Raw genomic sequence first — 15,211 nt, 5'->3', positions numbered from 1 at the left:
TCAAGATGTTTAGAATGTCTTACAAATAAGAGAGACAATTTACTGATTTAAATTCATGAACAATAGTACTGTTCACTGATTGGACAAAGCAAAAGTGGACTTTCGACTTAGTTCTGAGGTCAGGTGGCCAACACTTACTAAATATTATGCAATTCCTGACAAAAAAGTATGGCTGAACCTTTATTAAAATCGTTATCTTGAAATTATGACATCCTTACTTGTAATTCTGGAACTATCTGGAACTAATTCTTTGCCTGTTAGCAAGATCACTAGATTTGCTAAAGGGGTCATTTCTAGTTCAAAGAGGAGCTGCAAAAGGCAAAATAAGGACTACATGTTTAAACTTTTAAGCTGAACTAGAAATCATAGTGTATACAAAGATATCGCTAAGTCCCAATGTTGTCTTAACTATACGTTTTGGTATAAGGATCTGGTAAAGGTTTATTCCGTGCTGAAAGGAAAAGAACAGAGACAAGTTTTGTATGCTCTTTAGAAACCATACATCTGGGTTTTCCCTTTCAGAAATCAGCTGATGTTGTCTCCTCCAGATGCTTTCCTTCTAGTGTGTGGGTAAAGGCCTGATACATTTTTTTTAATGATGAATTGGCATTGAAAGTACTAGAACCGTCTTGACAAGAAAACTGTTTTTTAAACAAAACACAAAAAAAAATTCTAAGAATACATTTGAATAATGAAAACAATAAATGCATGTTCATTAAAAAAAACTACCAATAAAATCTACGATCTTATTCCACATTTAATAATGCTCTGATGCCCGCTGGAAATGATCTGAATAAACATGCTCTTAAGTGCAGCTAATAGCTACCACATTGTGACTAGTTTGTAAAAGAGATGGCCTCTTGACTCAGATTTAAGTGCACTTTGCTGTATCAGTAATGACTGCAAACCACAAGTCATCACACAATTTCTCAGTCTATCGTAAAAGATTAGATATGACAACAGAGTCATATACGAGTCAAATGGGCTTCAGTTTAGAAATCGGCATGAAGGAAACACAAAAATTAATATAACTGTTACTTTTACTCTGAATCTGAAGAAAACACACCTTTTCTTCAAATATGAATCCTTCTTGCAAAACAGGCCTTCACAATATATAAAGAATGCAAGGAGATTCATTCTAAGGTTACACTGGCCCTTTTGACCTTTTAACACAAGGAAACAATCAGGCGTTGTCAGATCCATTTCGGCAAACCTTACTTTTTTATCTCGTTTTTCTTTTGGAAACATAAAAGGCTTTTTGAAATAGAAATAGGGATTACTGAAGAGGATCAGAAGGAAGGTTAAGAAGATGTTGGATGTTAAAGATTCTGAAAGATACTTGAAAATTGGTATACAGCATATGCTGGCCTTCTCCCGGCATATTGTAATGGTGCCTTACGCTTTCCAGCATGCTTGACACCACTGATATTGTCACCAACAAAAGGACTTGATCCATACAGAAGCTAAACAATCACACTTTTTTCTTGGGGTTTCTTGGGTATGACCTCATGCAGAGGGAGAATATGCAAACCTCATGCAGAAGCAGAATATCATCATGCTTGCCTTACTGCAAACATTGTGTTCAGACCTATTCAAACAATAAAAGAATACTGTTCTCTCTTGAGCAAGGCTGTAGAGATAATAAAAAAGTCAATACACAGCAGTCCAATCTGTATACTGGGTTTTGGTTATTTTGCACATTTGTTTGTAATGCAAGGAGCTGTTTTTAGAACTTTTGTGTTCCTTTCTTTGCATTTGCTTTCTGTCAGTCTTGAAGTGTGCAAAAAAAAGATTGTAGAATGCATATGTACTACTGAATGGTCTTAACCTTGGTAGACTTAACAATAATGGCTCTAGGAAAACTGTTTTATTTATACTTTAGACAAATTCCTTTCATTCTGAAAGACCTTTTGCATTATAAGTACTAACTCTATGTTCAGAAAGTGGAAAGTGGTTATATACTGTAGCTAAGAGCTTTTTTGACAATTGAACAGTTCAGTACCTTACATTAGGGTTTATTTAATACCACCCCTAATTTTAGTATACATCTCTGAAGTGCTTCTAAAACGCTTACTGTACGTGGACACTTATCCTAACGTTTTGAAAACAATGACTGATTTCTTACTCACCCTGTCTCCTGGTCTGACCATCGGCTCCTGCTTTGTTCCCAGTTTGTGCAGAATATTATAGGCCACTTTCATACTCCTGGTCCACAGTTTTCCTGGCAAAAGACATTGGTATGTTCAGCTGCCTGGTAAAGACTTACTATAAATTCAAAATGTTTTTTCATGCTTTTTTAATTTTCCTGTTTTCCTTATATTCAGATATCCCATGTTCAGTACCGTCTTGAATTTAAATACATGTATAATGAATACCAGCATCTTAGCAGTATTTATTGAGCATCAAAAGAAACACATACTGTAAGTACAACAATTTCACAGAGTTATTTTCAAGACAAGTTATATGACATTCTATTGAACAGATATGTCATTGGCAAACTCATTATGCTGGATTGTCATCAACAGAGGCTCTTATTCTTAAGGCCAGGAGCATGCGTGGCCTCCAGTGAAAGCAGGTGTGCATCTGTAATGTACATGTATGCTCAAAACTAAGATGCTGTGTCGGGGAGTTCTGTCCATTCCGTTTCATGTGCCTCTTCACTGGTCTCTGAGCCTTAGATGCTGCACATCATTCTAGCTCACCCTACTAATGTAAAATGGGGATCACGTCTGTTGAGTAGGGCAACCATTACATTCTTTTTTGGCAGGAATAAAGTCACATCAGGATGTGCCTGCAGGACATTTAGCAGATGAGGCCCCAGGACTTGATAAATGTAGGGCTTTGTAGTCCCTTTGCCATAAAATAACTACAAAGTGGAGTTATGAAGTGACTATACACTCCTGCCCAGAACATTACACTTGGATCCCCCATCAGTTGGTCTATTGTAAACAACAGTACCAGGTGTACAACAATTAAACATTAGGGTAGAAAACACAAGATCTTCAATCAAAGCTAATGAGAAATTAGCTCCACTGCTTGCAAGTACACTTGAGGTGTTGCTCCAATAACTAGATGACATGAAGACGTGATTATCTCGATAAGCAGGATGCATTTGTTCCTTTCTGTTTTTTCTTTCTTGATTTTCACCAGGGCTTGGCATTCAGATAAATCACCTAAAACTGGCTGGGCCAAATCAAGTCCCTCACTAATGAGGTGATTTAGTGCTTATGCTCATACACCAAAATGACATTTAATCAATTTCCAAAATCTGTAAGCTTTTTTTTTCTAAAAACAAGCATAAAGTTTCTTCTGATGCTCAGTATATATGCACTTTGACAAAAAATATCCAGACAACTGCACACATTAGTAGAATCATCTTTTTGTGTTTTCTGCAACCATTGTATTAATATACATATGAGATGGTAGCTGGAGCTTTTAATTAAGATGATCATACAGCCAAATCCACACACTGGTATACATAGTTAATAAAATAAATACCTAGTATCTTTTCCAGTCCTCACAACCCTATAACACAATTTTTAAAACTATGACCATAATGAAGGTAGATTAACATATATCCCTTTCTGTTTTTCACATGACTGCAAAATATATTGCAATATTGCACATTTAAAAAATTTACATTCAAAAGTTCAAACAAAAATAACACTAAAAAACATAGCAACACTGCAAAAAACTCAAGACTGAAAGTCCTTACAAAACCCTCTTTACAATTCGTGCTATTATTTGACTTGATATTAAAGGAGTCCTTCTAGACATACAAAATTCTTTTCCATTTTCATAGACAACTGTTTTAAAATATTTTAATCATCCAATTCATAGTTTATTTTTGTACTTCTAGCAAATATTCTAAAAAACTGAAACATTTTCTTCATGACAATATCTATTGTATTTCTGAAAATTTAAATGACTTATTCTAAATCAAAATTCTTTTGATTTTCTTTAGCAACAGGAGATTAAACTATTTTTGGGGGGGATACACTCACAGCTTACTGACAGTGTATTACACCTTACAGCATGATACTATTTAAGGTCAATGTTCCATACTACCAAACCTACTTGTGTAAAGAGAGGATTCTCAGTTTTAAAAGCATTTTCATATACTGTAGTTTCAACTTGTGTCCTCTGGTTTGGTTATCACTGTAGACGTTCATAAGATTAGCTTTGCCAGTGCCTTTGAGGAACTGAAAACTAAAATACATCCCCTTGCAGTCACCTCTTTTTAAGACCAAAACGTTTTTGATTTTTGAGCTTGTCAGTGTAGAACTTGCCTTTGAACATATCTGGTTGCTAATAATTTGGCTTGCTTTTTTGGCTATAAATTTCCATCCACAAACAGCATCTCCAAGATGAGTTAATGGTGACATTTAGAACTGCAGAATAATTAAAACACTGACTTAACTCCCTTATGTCAGTCTTGATAATCAAAGGTTTCTTTTTTAATATGGAATTCTTCAATAGGCCATGCTACAGATACAGCTGATCATGGCATGAGATCTAAGGTGATCTACAGGATATAACTTACGCGTCCCCTCCGTCCCAAGTCACCTTATGACATGGAACTCTGAAACCATGAAACCCTTACATTTTATGATGTTAAATATCTGTACTACACTGCTCAGTAGCTCAGCAACATACGCCAAGTTTAAAATGAATCTGGCCTGATGGAGTTTGGATGACATTCATCTGCCCTAAGTTTTCCTCGATCTCTCTCCAAAATATAATTGTAAGCACTGCTGTGTTGTTTAAATTGAAAAATTAAAATCAGGGATATATTATCCACTTTGTCTTCAAAGATGTAAGCTTCTCTGATATATTGCAATTACAACATTCTATACTGTCATGATGCCCATTATTATATATCTGTAAAGAAGTTTAAAAGAGACACCTCATTTTAAGAAGATGAATATTGACAAATAAGATGGGTTAGCTCATTTGTATTTTGGTACGTAGTAGCTGTTTTGTGAAAGACGCCAGGCAATCACCTTTAATATCACTGCTGGATTGCTTGTTCCAAATCCCACAATCTTACTTATTACAATTATTGAATCATTTCTACTTATAGATTTATTATGTGAAAGATTATTTTCTTCACTAAAAGTGACAACTGTGGACTTTGTACTTAAACATATGACATGGTCATTTCATGTACTTTTCCAAATTATGAAAATATATTCTACACATGATGACTGTAAATAGTAAATAATTCTTTTAGGATTACTACTCTGTGCTTGTAACAGCAGTGTTTGATCATTGCTTCTCAGCATGTCTAAGCATTAGAAAATGCTACTACGCAGGTCCACTCATGTGATGTGAATTGGTATGCATCCTATTAATTTATCCTATCCTATAAATAACACAACTAATTATAATCTTACATAAATAAAAACTGAACTTTTTGCCACAATTTACTTACTCAACTTTGTTTTATTTTAAAATGGAAAAAGGAAACACTTCTCATTGTTAGACATTAAATCTCACTAAAAAGACTGTGTATATAATTCAAATGAAACCACTATTGAATTGCTAAATCATATCTACTAACAAGGCAGTTATTCAAATGGATTCTGGAAAGTCTTACGTGTTTTAGGGGTGTAGGCAATGGATGTTCAATCTTGTATCTTAATCAATTTCTTTTCACATTACAAAAGGGCCAGATAATGCTTGAGAAGAATTAAAGATTTTTTCAATTTATTCAACAAGCTTGAGAACCTGACCCTCTACGGCACACAATCATAAGTCATTTCTCACGCTTCCTATGTCAATTATGAATGACACGTTATTATTAGGTTTTCTTTAAATAATCTTTGAATGCAAAGAGGGTTCAAGACAACCTCATGAAAAGTTCAGGAAAAACACAAATAGTTTGGAATATATCCATCACTGCACACCACTGCTCAAAGAAGCTGATCTCACCACATCTTACCAAATCTTCATGTTGGCATCCCATCAGAATGCTGTAAATAATTCAGGTTTAGACAAGCATTTTTCAAAAGGCTCATTCTGTTCATTTGAAACTAGAAATTTGTGTTCAGATTTTTTTAACACTACTGTATCACATCACTTTTAAAAGATTTTGTTTGTAACATTAATTATCCTGCAAATAGAATCTGAGGTGTGAATCTTACTGTATATCCAAGACAATAGATTTAGACAGACAATACAATTTTAACATTTTTTTAAAAGCCATCCAATGACAATGAGTATAGTTTTTTTGCAGTAAAAAAGACTGCCAGATAATTGATGTTCCAAACACCAGATGATCGTTTTCTCCACTGTTTGTTGTTTCCTACGGGAATACATCTGCATGGTATCTCTTCTACAGACTGTTAACAGAAGAAAATCCATTTTCATCACACACAACACAGCCCACGTGTGCAGTCTGTGTGGTGAAGAAAAATGTAACCAACCGGAAATTCGACTAAAGTACCATACTGAGTTCATTACTTTAATTACAGAGCAGATAAAATTGATGACTCTCAGCTTGACTGCTACATTTTCCAAGACACAAGCTCCTTGAAAAGCCAACCTGTACCTTTACCAATACTGTAAACTTCCTCCATCTAGCAACGCCTTTTATTTAAAAATACTGAACTGCCAGCAAGTCATCTGCAAAAGGGTCTTGTGCTTGTGCTGGCACTACTGTCTTTACCAAATGTAAATGTGAGCTTCCAATGTGCAGGCTCAGTGAATTGAAACATAATCACAGCAAACACAAAGACCTATAATTAAAACAGCTTTCCCAAGAAAACTGCTTCTTTGAATACTACAACCATTAAAAAATTAGATTTAACTAAAAAGACAAATTCAGCTATAAAACTGAATTTCACAGATATCCAGTTTTACGTATAATTTACGTGTGAAGTAATTAATACAATAGCTTTCTATAACACTTTGTGTTCTTCTAATGGGTAAACTTAAATACATGTAATTACTGTACTTAAAACATATTCCGTCATCTGAGATGTGACTATTTTCTTGGTACCAGGTGCTAAGGATCTGTGCTTTTTCTAGTAGATCAAATTTCTGCTCTGTACACCCATTCATAGTAAAGCAGGAATCACTGCACTTTGTTATGTAAAAACCCAATGTTTTACTTTGCACTGATTACAAGTACTAAATAAAATAATACTCTTAAGCAGAGTGTGTGTAAGGTCAGATGTAGGCTTATGTAAACATTCATATAACGTACTTTATAAAACTCTTAGTTAATTCGTGAATTGGAGGAGAGCATTGCAATAAACTAGCCAAAGAAGAGTAGTTACCATAAGTTAGAATATATAGTGGTTTTCCATTAGTGTCCATGGTGGTCAAGCATGGGGCTTTTGGGGAGATGGTCCCCCATCGCTGCAGGGCGGCCTCTAGAGATGGGGGCCAGTTGGTCACGACCCCTAGCTGCTCCCCTCGCATTGGCAGCATCTGAGCTCCCTCTGGCTTGGGCTGGTTTGGATCCGGCTGTTGAACTGATAACACCACAACACCACCAGCATCAACACTGTGTTGGGAAAACATGGCTTAACTCCATAAATAAACAGCGCAATGACAGACAGACCTTCTGATAGATCAGTGTCTACAGTGCAGCATGGGGCTGAGACCTCAGCGGCCAGGCTTCACTGAGTTAGAGCCACAGTGAGCAATCATGCTACAGGCATTTCCATTATAAAACGACAACACGCACAAATCCCTTCAAATCTCTCAGGCCTCAAGGATTGTGCACACAACGAAGCACTGGGCATGCATAAAATGTTTACATCCAACCAGACAAATATGTTATCAAAAAACCTTCAGTGAAGCATCAAAAAAGTGTTTCACTGAAGTTCCAAACCAAAACAGAAGCCTGACTAAGTTGAGCCGATCAGACACATGTGTGTGTTCCGCTTGTAAATCGTTTTTTATGCAGCTGGTAAGCATATCCTGATCTGTTGCCTGTTGAAGAACATAGGTATAGTTTGGGTAGCACTGAAACTGTGTACCCAAACAACATGTTCAATTAATATACAATTTATCATACTGTATAACCAAAATAAATGTAAATACAATTGTATTATCGCCATGTATTTTTCTTAATACAATATTATTACATACTGTATGATATTAATGCTGTGCACAAACAATGATGAAAAGGCATTCTGGACCTCAGGTCATTTTTGGGATGCATGAATTGTTGAAAAACCAGTTAAGGTTGTAGAGCACTTCTCCACTTTAGCACTACATTTTAGATATTTTAAAATTATTTTTGAATTTAACCTTTCACTGAAGGGAGACAGGATCAGAGACAGTAGTAGTTTGACAGCTTAGCATTGTTTATCGGGTCCCTAACCTCATGGACCGGTCAAGGACTCCAGCCACCACTGACAGCTCGGTGAAACTAGAAGCAATTGGGCTAATCTGCACCTTTGCTGGCATCTTAGATTTTTGTGACGTGTAATGGGCTCTTGGGATAAAATATTGGGATGGTATAATTAAAAAAACTAATCTACTTTGTATTACATAACTAATTTATGTTTCTATGTTCCATTTCAGATGTACAGATATGTAAAAGTAGACTCCAAGTGTAAATGTTGGAGTGGGATGTGGAGCACTGAGCTCTGTGGCCAGACCGCTACACATGCTGCCGGTGTAGACTGCAGCACTGGCAACAACGAGCACGAACAGTTGGACGGCAGTTGGACATCAGAGTGTAAAAAAACACTTCAGAAACACTGCTGGTGTAGATCAGCCTTTAGTGACATATTAATACAAAGATTAATATATATTATAGAAAGCAACAGAAAGATACCTTCCAGAAGTTCTTCAAAATCGTCAACGAAGAACTCTCTTAATGGGGGTCGTTTGGGCCTCTTCAGGGTGTTAACCAGCTGCTGGATCTTGGCAGACACTCTGCTGCTGACTGGCACTCCTGGAGATCAAAGCACATATCAGCGCCAGCCCTGTGTCACATGATGTAAAAGCAACAGCGCTATAGCTGAAGGCTGTTTGGCCTTTTTTTTAAATGTCACTTTTTACTTCTGTAAAAATAACCCGACAGTAAGAACACTGGACAGAGTGAGGATGTCTTTCTGGGACCTCACAATGTGCTATGAAGGCTGAACACCAAATGCAGCTTAGTTTGGCTCTTCCTACCCTGTGCACAGACACATCTATTTCATAGGTCACTGTAACTGACACCTTTTACATGTTTGATTTACATTGGCCCTGAGGCACCATTTCTTAAGTGTGAGCACCCCCAAAATGAAAAGGCAGCCCTGGGCCCCCTTTTCGACCTGGATTAGATTCAGCAATTGCCAGGGCAGGCCTGGTCTAATGTACATATTCTTATATCACGTTAAGGGTAAGAATGTATAATAAGAATTGTCACATAATTGCCACTTCCAAACACACCAGCAAGCAATGAAAACAAAAAAAAACTGTCACACTTGGTATCTACTGTAAATTGAGAGTTGAGCGGACAAGTTAAATGTCTTTTTATAACACAAATAATTAAACAGCTTTTTAAAAGTACTGTAAAAGATTCCTTTGAAATTAGCGTGTTCTATCAGCTGCCTTTAAACAGTGACGAAACTTTAAAGTTTAAGTGACAAAAGTTTTAAAAAGTAGTATGCAATATAGTATTATAAAACGACATACCGTTATACTGTATCAACCTGTAAATGAGTAAGCTCATGTTTAGCAGTACATTTATGGAGAAAAGGTCCAATTATCTTGAGACCTTGGGACTTATTCATCCAGAGGGATGCTATCTTCAAAAGACATCCCAGTCTTTTATTCTAGGTTACCAATGGTACTGAGACAAGCTCAGATATCTTGACGATATGAAAACCACAATGGCACAATCAAACATTACCTCTGGAGGCATTCAGTTTCATAAGACCCTTCAAACAGATTTTTATCTTTTAATCCAATGCGAAGCAGCTTTAAGGAAATTGACCATAACGTCACCATTGTTCCAGATTGTTCTATCACAATGGGATTGTCACAGTGACACGCTCACAACATCGCTTGTGGATGAAGTCCACAAGTTCACCTCTGCAACTCCAGCAGAAATCGATTGGGTCAGAAAAACGATGTTCATTACAGGACATTATCCATCTTGTGTCAGAAACCACTTTCTCTTTAATAAGAGGTCGCAGTAAGCTGCAGCCTAACCCAAATGGCACTGAGTACAGGACATCAATTGAGAGAGAAATAAATCATTTTAGAATTTTCTGGTCTTTTAAAAGTAACCTATTTCAAGACAAAAGAGTCTGTAGAAATGTAATTTTCCCCAGTCTTTATTTTGCACTGTTGAATTCAGAAAAGATGGATCAACAGAAAACACTGGGCAAGTCTAAATGCACTATTATCACGCAGTGACATTTTATAATATGGTTGTGTGAGCTAAAGTGTAAATCAGAGCAGGTCCTGCTCTTCCCCTACAATTATTAAATGAAAGTGTCATACTGTATGTATCGACAGTTATCCTTGTCTCTACTGTTGTTCTGCCACTTGATTTATCTTTTACGTTTCACCAATATTTATGTGGAACTGTGTTTTCTCTCAACATTATTGATTTAGGTATCTCACAAAGGCATTAGAATGGCTGCAGCAGGTTTCCCAAGAGGACAAATTACATTGCAATAAATGACCTAAATTGGCCTACTCCATCATTTCTTTTTTCTCAACCCATATAGAATATACACACTGCAAAAGACAGGTTACAGTTTTTTTAAAAGGATTGGTTCTGTACCTTAGGAGTGCTGTCTCTATAGTCATTATGAGAAATAATCTCTTCTGCTCTTATATTGTGAAGAATTCAAATAAATGTCAGGAGTCTGACCACAGTATGAGAAAGGCAGCTATCATTTGTGAAAATGTTGCTTGAAAGTACAAATCTTCACAAAATTAAATTATCAGACACCAAAGAACAACTTATAAGACATTTGAGTAGCAGCTTTACGATTACAATACTTAATTCCTTTTATAGATGAAGTAAACATGCTTGCTGTTTTATTAGAAAGGGACAACATGGTTCAAAGAAAACAATGCTGGCTGATATTAAATAGTTCTTCAAAAGAATTATTAAGTTTCTAACCTTTTTCTATAATTGATAATGACTTATCTCCTCTGCTAATGTAGAGTCTTTCATTAACTGAAAAAATATAAGGTTACATTGACCATGGAGGAATGTGTTGAGCATAGCTGTTAACCTCTTCCGCTGCCATAATACATTTTTGGATGTACTTTCCAAATGTCCCTATAAGGTATTCTAAATTGGTATCCAAAAGTATTCTAAAATTGTAATTGAGACTGGTGAAGAACATAGAAATTCCAACTTAAAGGGGAACAGCAGTTCCAATTTCACAGACCAGTTATTAAATCTCGGTAGCAAAATAAATTAAGTGATGGTGTAGAAAAATGTTACAAATTCCAAATTAAGCACAAAATCATGAACTTTGTGAAAGCACTGTATGTATGCCATTGTTGTCACAAACCACTGGTCTCTCCACAGGTGCGAGCGAGGGTTCGCATGAATTGTGCCGTGAAGCGGCCCTCCCTGCTCACTAGTCACTGTAATTAGTAATGTAATGTGATGTACGAGCGAATAAGTTCAGGGTGTGCACCAGACATTTCACCACAGAAATGTTCCAACGTGATCTGCATGCACCGTTAACAAGTAGTATTTGTCTGCAAAACAATCTTGAAATCGAGAGAAATATTTCTATTGGCGTAACAGAGATGTATTCACAAGCCTGCTTGGTTGCAATGTAATAGGGCCGCTTAACCTCACCTGATGTCTGGATGTTTTGGTGCTTCGCTCTGAAACGCAGACAATGAAGACATTGTGGCATGGCGCATACCTGGAAATTATGTCTATTTTGTGATATGAATTGAACGGTTTACATGTTACTATATACATTTTACTGTTATTGTGGTTTAAAATGCACTCATCCATGCTGATTCTTTCTAACCCTAAAATATACAAATAGCACTACAGTTCCCCTTTAAAGCACATGAACTTATGAGAACAATTGCCACATGAACCCCTAAAATGGCTTACCATCTCCTGTCTCCATGAGTTCAGCATTGCCATATTTGGGAGCCACTCTAGATGTTGAGCCCTGCGGTCGCTCCACCTGTATTGAGTGTTCTGAGGTGTAAGTGGTAACATCTGGAGGTGCGGAGTGGTTTTCTAGGTGCAAAGAAAGATCAAACATGCTCATTAATTTCACTACCAGAACCTTCTTGATGGAAGACTGTAATGCAGACCCAACCAAAATCATACATTGACCTTTCTCTGTGTAGAGGTAAATGCAAAATCAAAATGGTGAAAATAAGACACTGGAATGAGCACATGTAGATGTTCTCTCAATTATAGATGATGAAAAAGACTTATGTTACTTCAAACTGCTACAGTACGTGCTTGGATTACTTGAAGGTAATATGGCAGAAATTTAAAAAGTCCTTCTAATTAAAAACATTACGTTTCAAACAAACATTTCCAACTAAAATATTTTAGAATTGCTAAACATCAATCTTTTAAACAAAAAAATTGCAATTAATTTTATTTTTTACAAATATTCTCTGACTGGGAACTGCTAGTGACTTTACAGTCACCACTGGACCACCATGGAAAAGATATAGAGAACATAGAAAGATCTTACCAGAGCTTGCAGTAATGATGCAAGCTCAGAAACACTGTGAGCCAGCCATAGGAGTACTTGTTGCATGCAGAACTGTACAAACTGACTCTGGGCCCATCCAAATAAGGGATATTCATCCATTATTAAGTGACACAGAGTCAAAATCTGAATTTAGAGTCAAATTTAGGAGCTCTGGTACCACTCTGGTAATGACATAGCCCCGATTCAATCAATAATCTCTTGAAAGGTTTACATAGGAAATAAAAGTAAATAGGGGGTCATTTGAAAATGCTGTCTTTACTGCAGGGTAATTTTGAAACTCACACCTTATCATTCCTGGTTGGATAAGCATGGCCACTATTATTTTGTGGTGCCTTTCCAGCCTATAATCACTTTTTGATACAACCTTGTGACTGATGATTCCAAAGCACAAACAGCAGTCATGCTGTTTACATAATTTACAATCACATACTGTAGGTACTGTATAGGTACTGTTAGGTATATCACCACAGTATGCTTTTCATTAATAACCAGCTGACCACTAAAGGTTAACTCAAGCAAGTAAGAAACCTCTCACTTAGCAGTTCCTTCCGGGCCCTATGCGGACGATGCGATCCGGGATAGTGAAGATACACGAGGGAGAAAGTCATGCAGGAAAGGGTCAGGATACAGGGGGCGTGTCCGGGGAGTGCTGGTGATCCGGGGAGGTGTGGCCGAGGCAAACAATCCATGTAAAGTCCAGACGGGGAATCCAAGACAAAAGCAACAGTCCTTAACCAGGCGATCCATCCGGGGGTTAAAACCATGAACCGGGTTGGGACCGGTGAAGGGAGGGGAATCAGGAACTGAAGGTTAAAAACATAACGGAGCCAGACGCAGCAGGACCCGGGCTCTCACGATGCGGAAATCAATGAGAAGCCCCGGATGACGTTTGCATCTGGCTTATAAAGTGGAACAGAAGAGGGGCTGGAATAAAGAACAGGTGTGGGTAATGGGACAGAACGAGGAAGGGCTGGAGCACCCTTAAGAGGAGGAGTAACGATCGTGACAAAACCATTCTGTTTGATGAAGTACAACGTAAAAGAATTCTTTCCATGCTAAAAGCACTTTTCAAGGAGCAAAGGACATGAACATTTAAAATCCAGTCAGTGTTCAAAGCAAAATACTTGGTTCTATGAAATTAGATTTTCCATTGAAGGGCCATACAGTAGGACACTGTTTTTGGAGTATTATCATCTTTTAAGCCAGTTCATGGAAGCAAGTGAAAGCAAGTGGATCAATTGAGAGTGGGACATTTGGTGTACTTTTCTAATTTGGCCGTAAACAGTTCATTGATCCTAATATCTCATTCAGCCATTCTAGAAAGGTCTCAAGTAACTCTTTTCAATAAAGTGTCTGAATAAGTTTATTCAAGACACTTTAGAGTCTTTGTGTAAAGAAATCTTTCTTATTTTTAAATGTTCCACTCATTAATATTTCTAATGTGTTTCTGTCTTACTGCAAATAATTTCTGACTCAAATTGATTGGAAAGGCCTTCTTTTGGAGAATGCAGACCAACCCCTGTAGACACGATTGCTGTTACTGATTGGAAACTGCGTATGTTTCGAAACAGGGGCTGCTTAGTTTGTGTGAAAAAGTACAAGACACATTACTACCTGGAGCTTAAAATACAGCACTTTTACTGTATCCACCTCTGCTTTTGACAGTGGAGTCCAAAACTATGTTATAGTTCACATACATAAGTTATGTTCTTTGATTAAGTATATTTTTGGCTCTTTTAGGCTACCTATTTTCTAATATAGTATGATTTAATCTAGCAATGCTTTTAATAGTAGACACTGGAATTAATAAAAACAGTACAATAACATTTCAACAGTCCAGTGCTCCTTCTTTATAACACCAGGTAAGGGTAATAAGCAAAAGTGGTGATAAAGTGAGTGTGGCATTACAGAGAGGATCATTAAAATGTGTGCTATGAATGTAAATCTTTTATTCCACTTTCTACAGCAGAGTATTATTCCAAGGTTCCTGAAAGTTGTTGCACATCTTCAAATGCAGTTCTTAACATAAGAGTATGATAGCAGCAAGTACTTTCCTGCATTTGTTAAGCACAAAAAAATTGCAATGCATCCAAATGTTTTAGGTATTCGTACTGTGTAATGACTTCTCTGTCTTTAATTCTCTCATCGGAAACTGCGGTTTGACAGACACCAGCACTTCCACCACTGCAACATGGTGTATGATCCTGTGGTGAGCAGTGTAGCCAAATGTTTAAAGAATCAATTCCAACTTTATTGCTGAATTTACATCCCTTTTCTTTCAAAACTGCATCAGCGACTATGGTATTTGCTTTTTGCCCTGTTTGACTAAACCACAATAAACAAGGCTTGTTTTAATTCAGAGTGCTTTTATGGCATTTTGATTTGAGCGTACAGCAAAGGCAAACCTACATCACTAGTATATCTAAAGGTTTTGCTGATGTGGCCTGTTTTAGTCAAGATGAAGTTTTAATTTTTGCTCTGGTGTTAGATATACATATAAATCAAGTCACAAAGTCATTTTGTGATTACTG

At 36.8% G+C, this 15,211-nt stretch overlaps 1 protein-coding gene across 6 annotated transcripts in view; it reads right to left on the bottom strand.

Annotated features, from left to right (window-relative positions):
• The window catches only part of LOC148833028 (disco-interacting protein 2 homolog C), a 224,110-nt gene that overhangs the window by 58,368 nt on the left and 150,531 nt on the right, over positions 1–15,211 (bottom strand). For all 6 annotated transcript variants that reach the window (XM_088918309.1, XM_088918303.1, XM_088918305.1 and 3 more), the window contains 4 exons: positions 12,056–12,187; positions 8,798–8,917; positions 7,284–7,481; positions 2,130–2,221 (listed from right to left, as the gene is read on the bottom strand). In XM_088918309.1, the coding sequence (XP_088774435.1) occupies positions 2,130–2,221; positions 7,284–7,481; positions 8,798–8,917; positions 12,056–12,187 (542 nt within the window). The remainder of the gene's footprint in view (positions 1–2,129; positions 2,222–7,283; positions 7,482–8,797; positions 8,918–12,055; positions 12,188–15,211) is intronic.

Source organism: Atractosteus spatula, chromosome 6, assembly GCF_055471065.1.
Source record: "Atractosteus spatula isolate fAtrSpa1 chromosome 6, fAtrSpa1.hap1, whole genome shotgun sequence".
Lineage (NCBI taxonomy): Eukaryota > Metazoa > Chordata > Actinopteri > Semionotiformes > Lepisosteidae > Atractosteus > Atractosteus spatula.
Note: the sequence above shows the minus strand (reverse complement) of the source record. Positions and strands in the feature narration are given on the sequence as shown.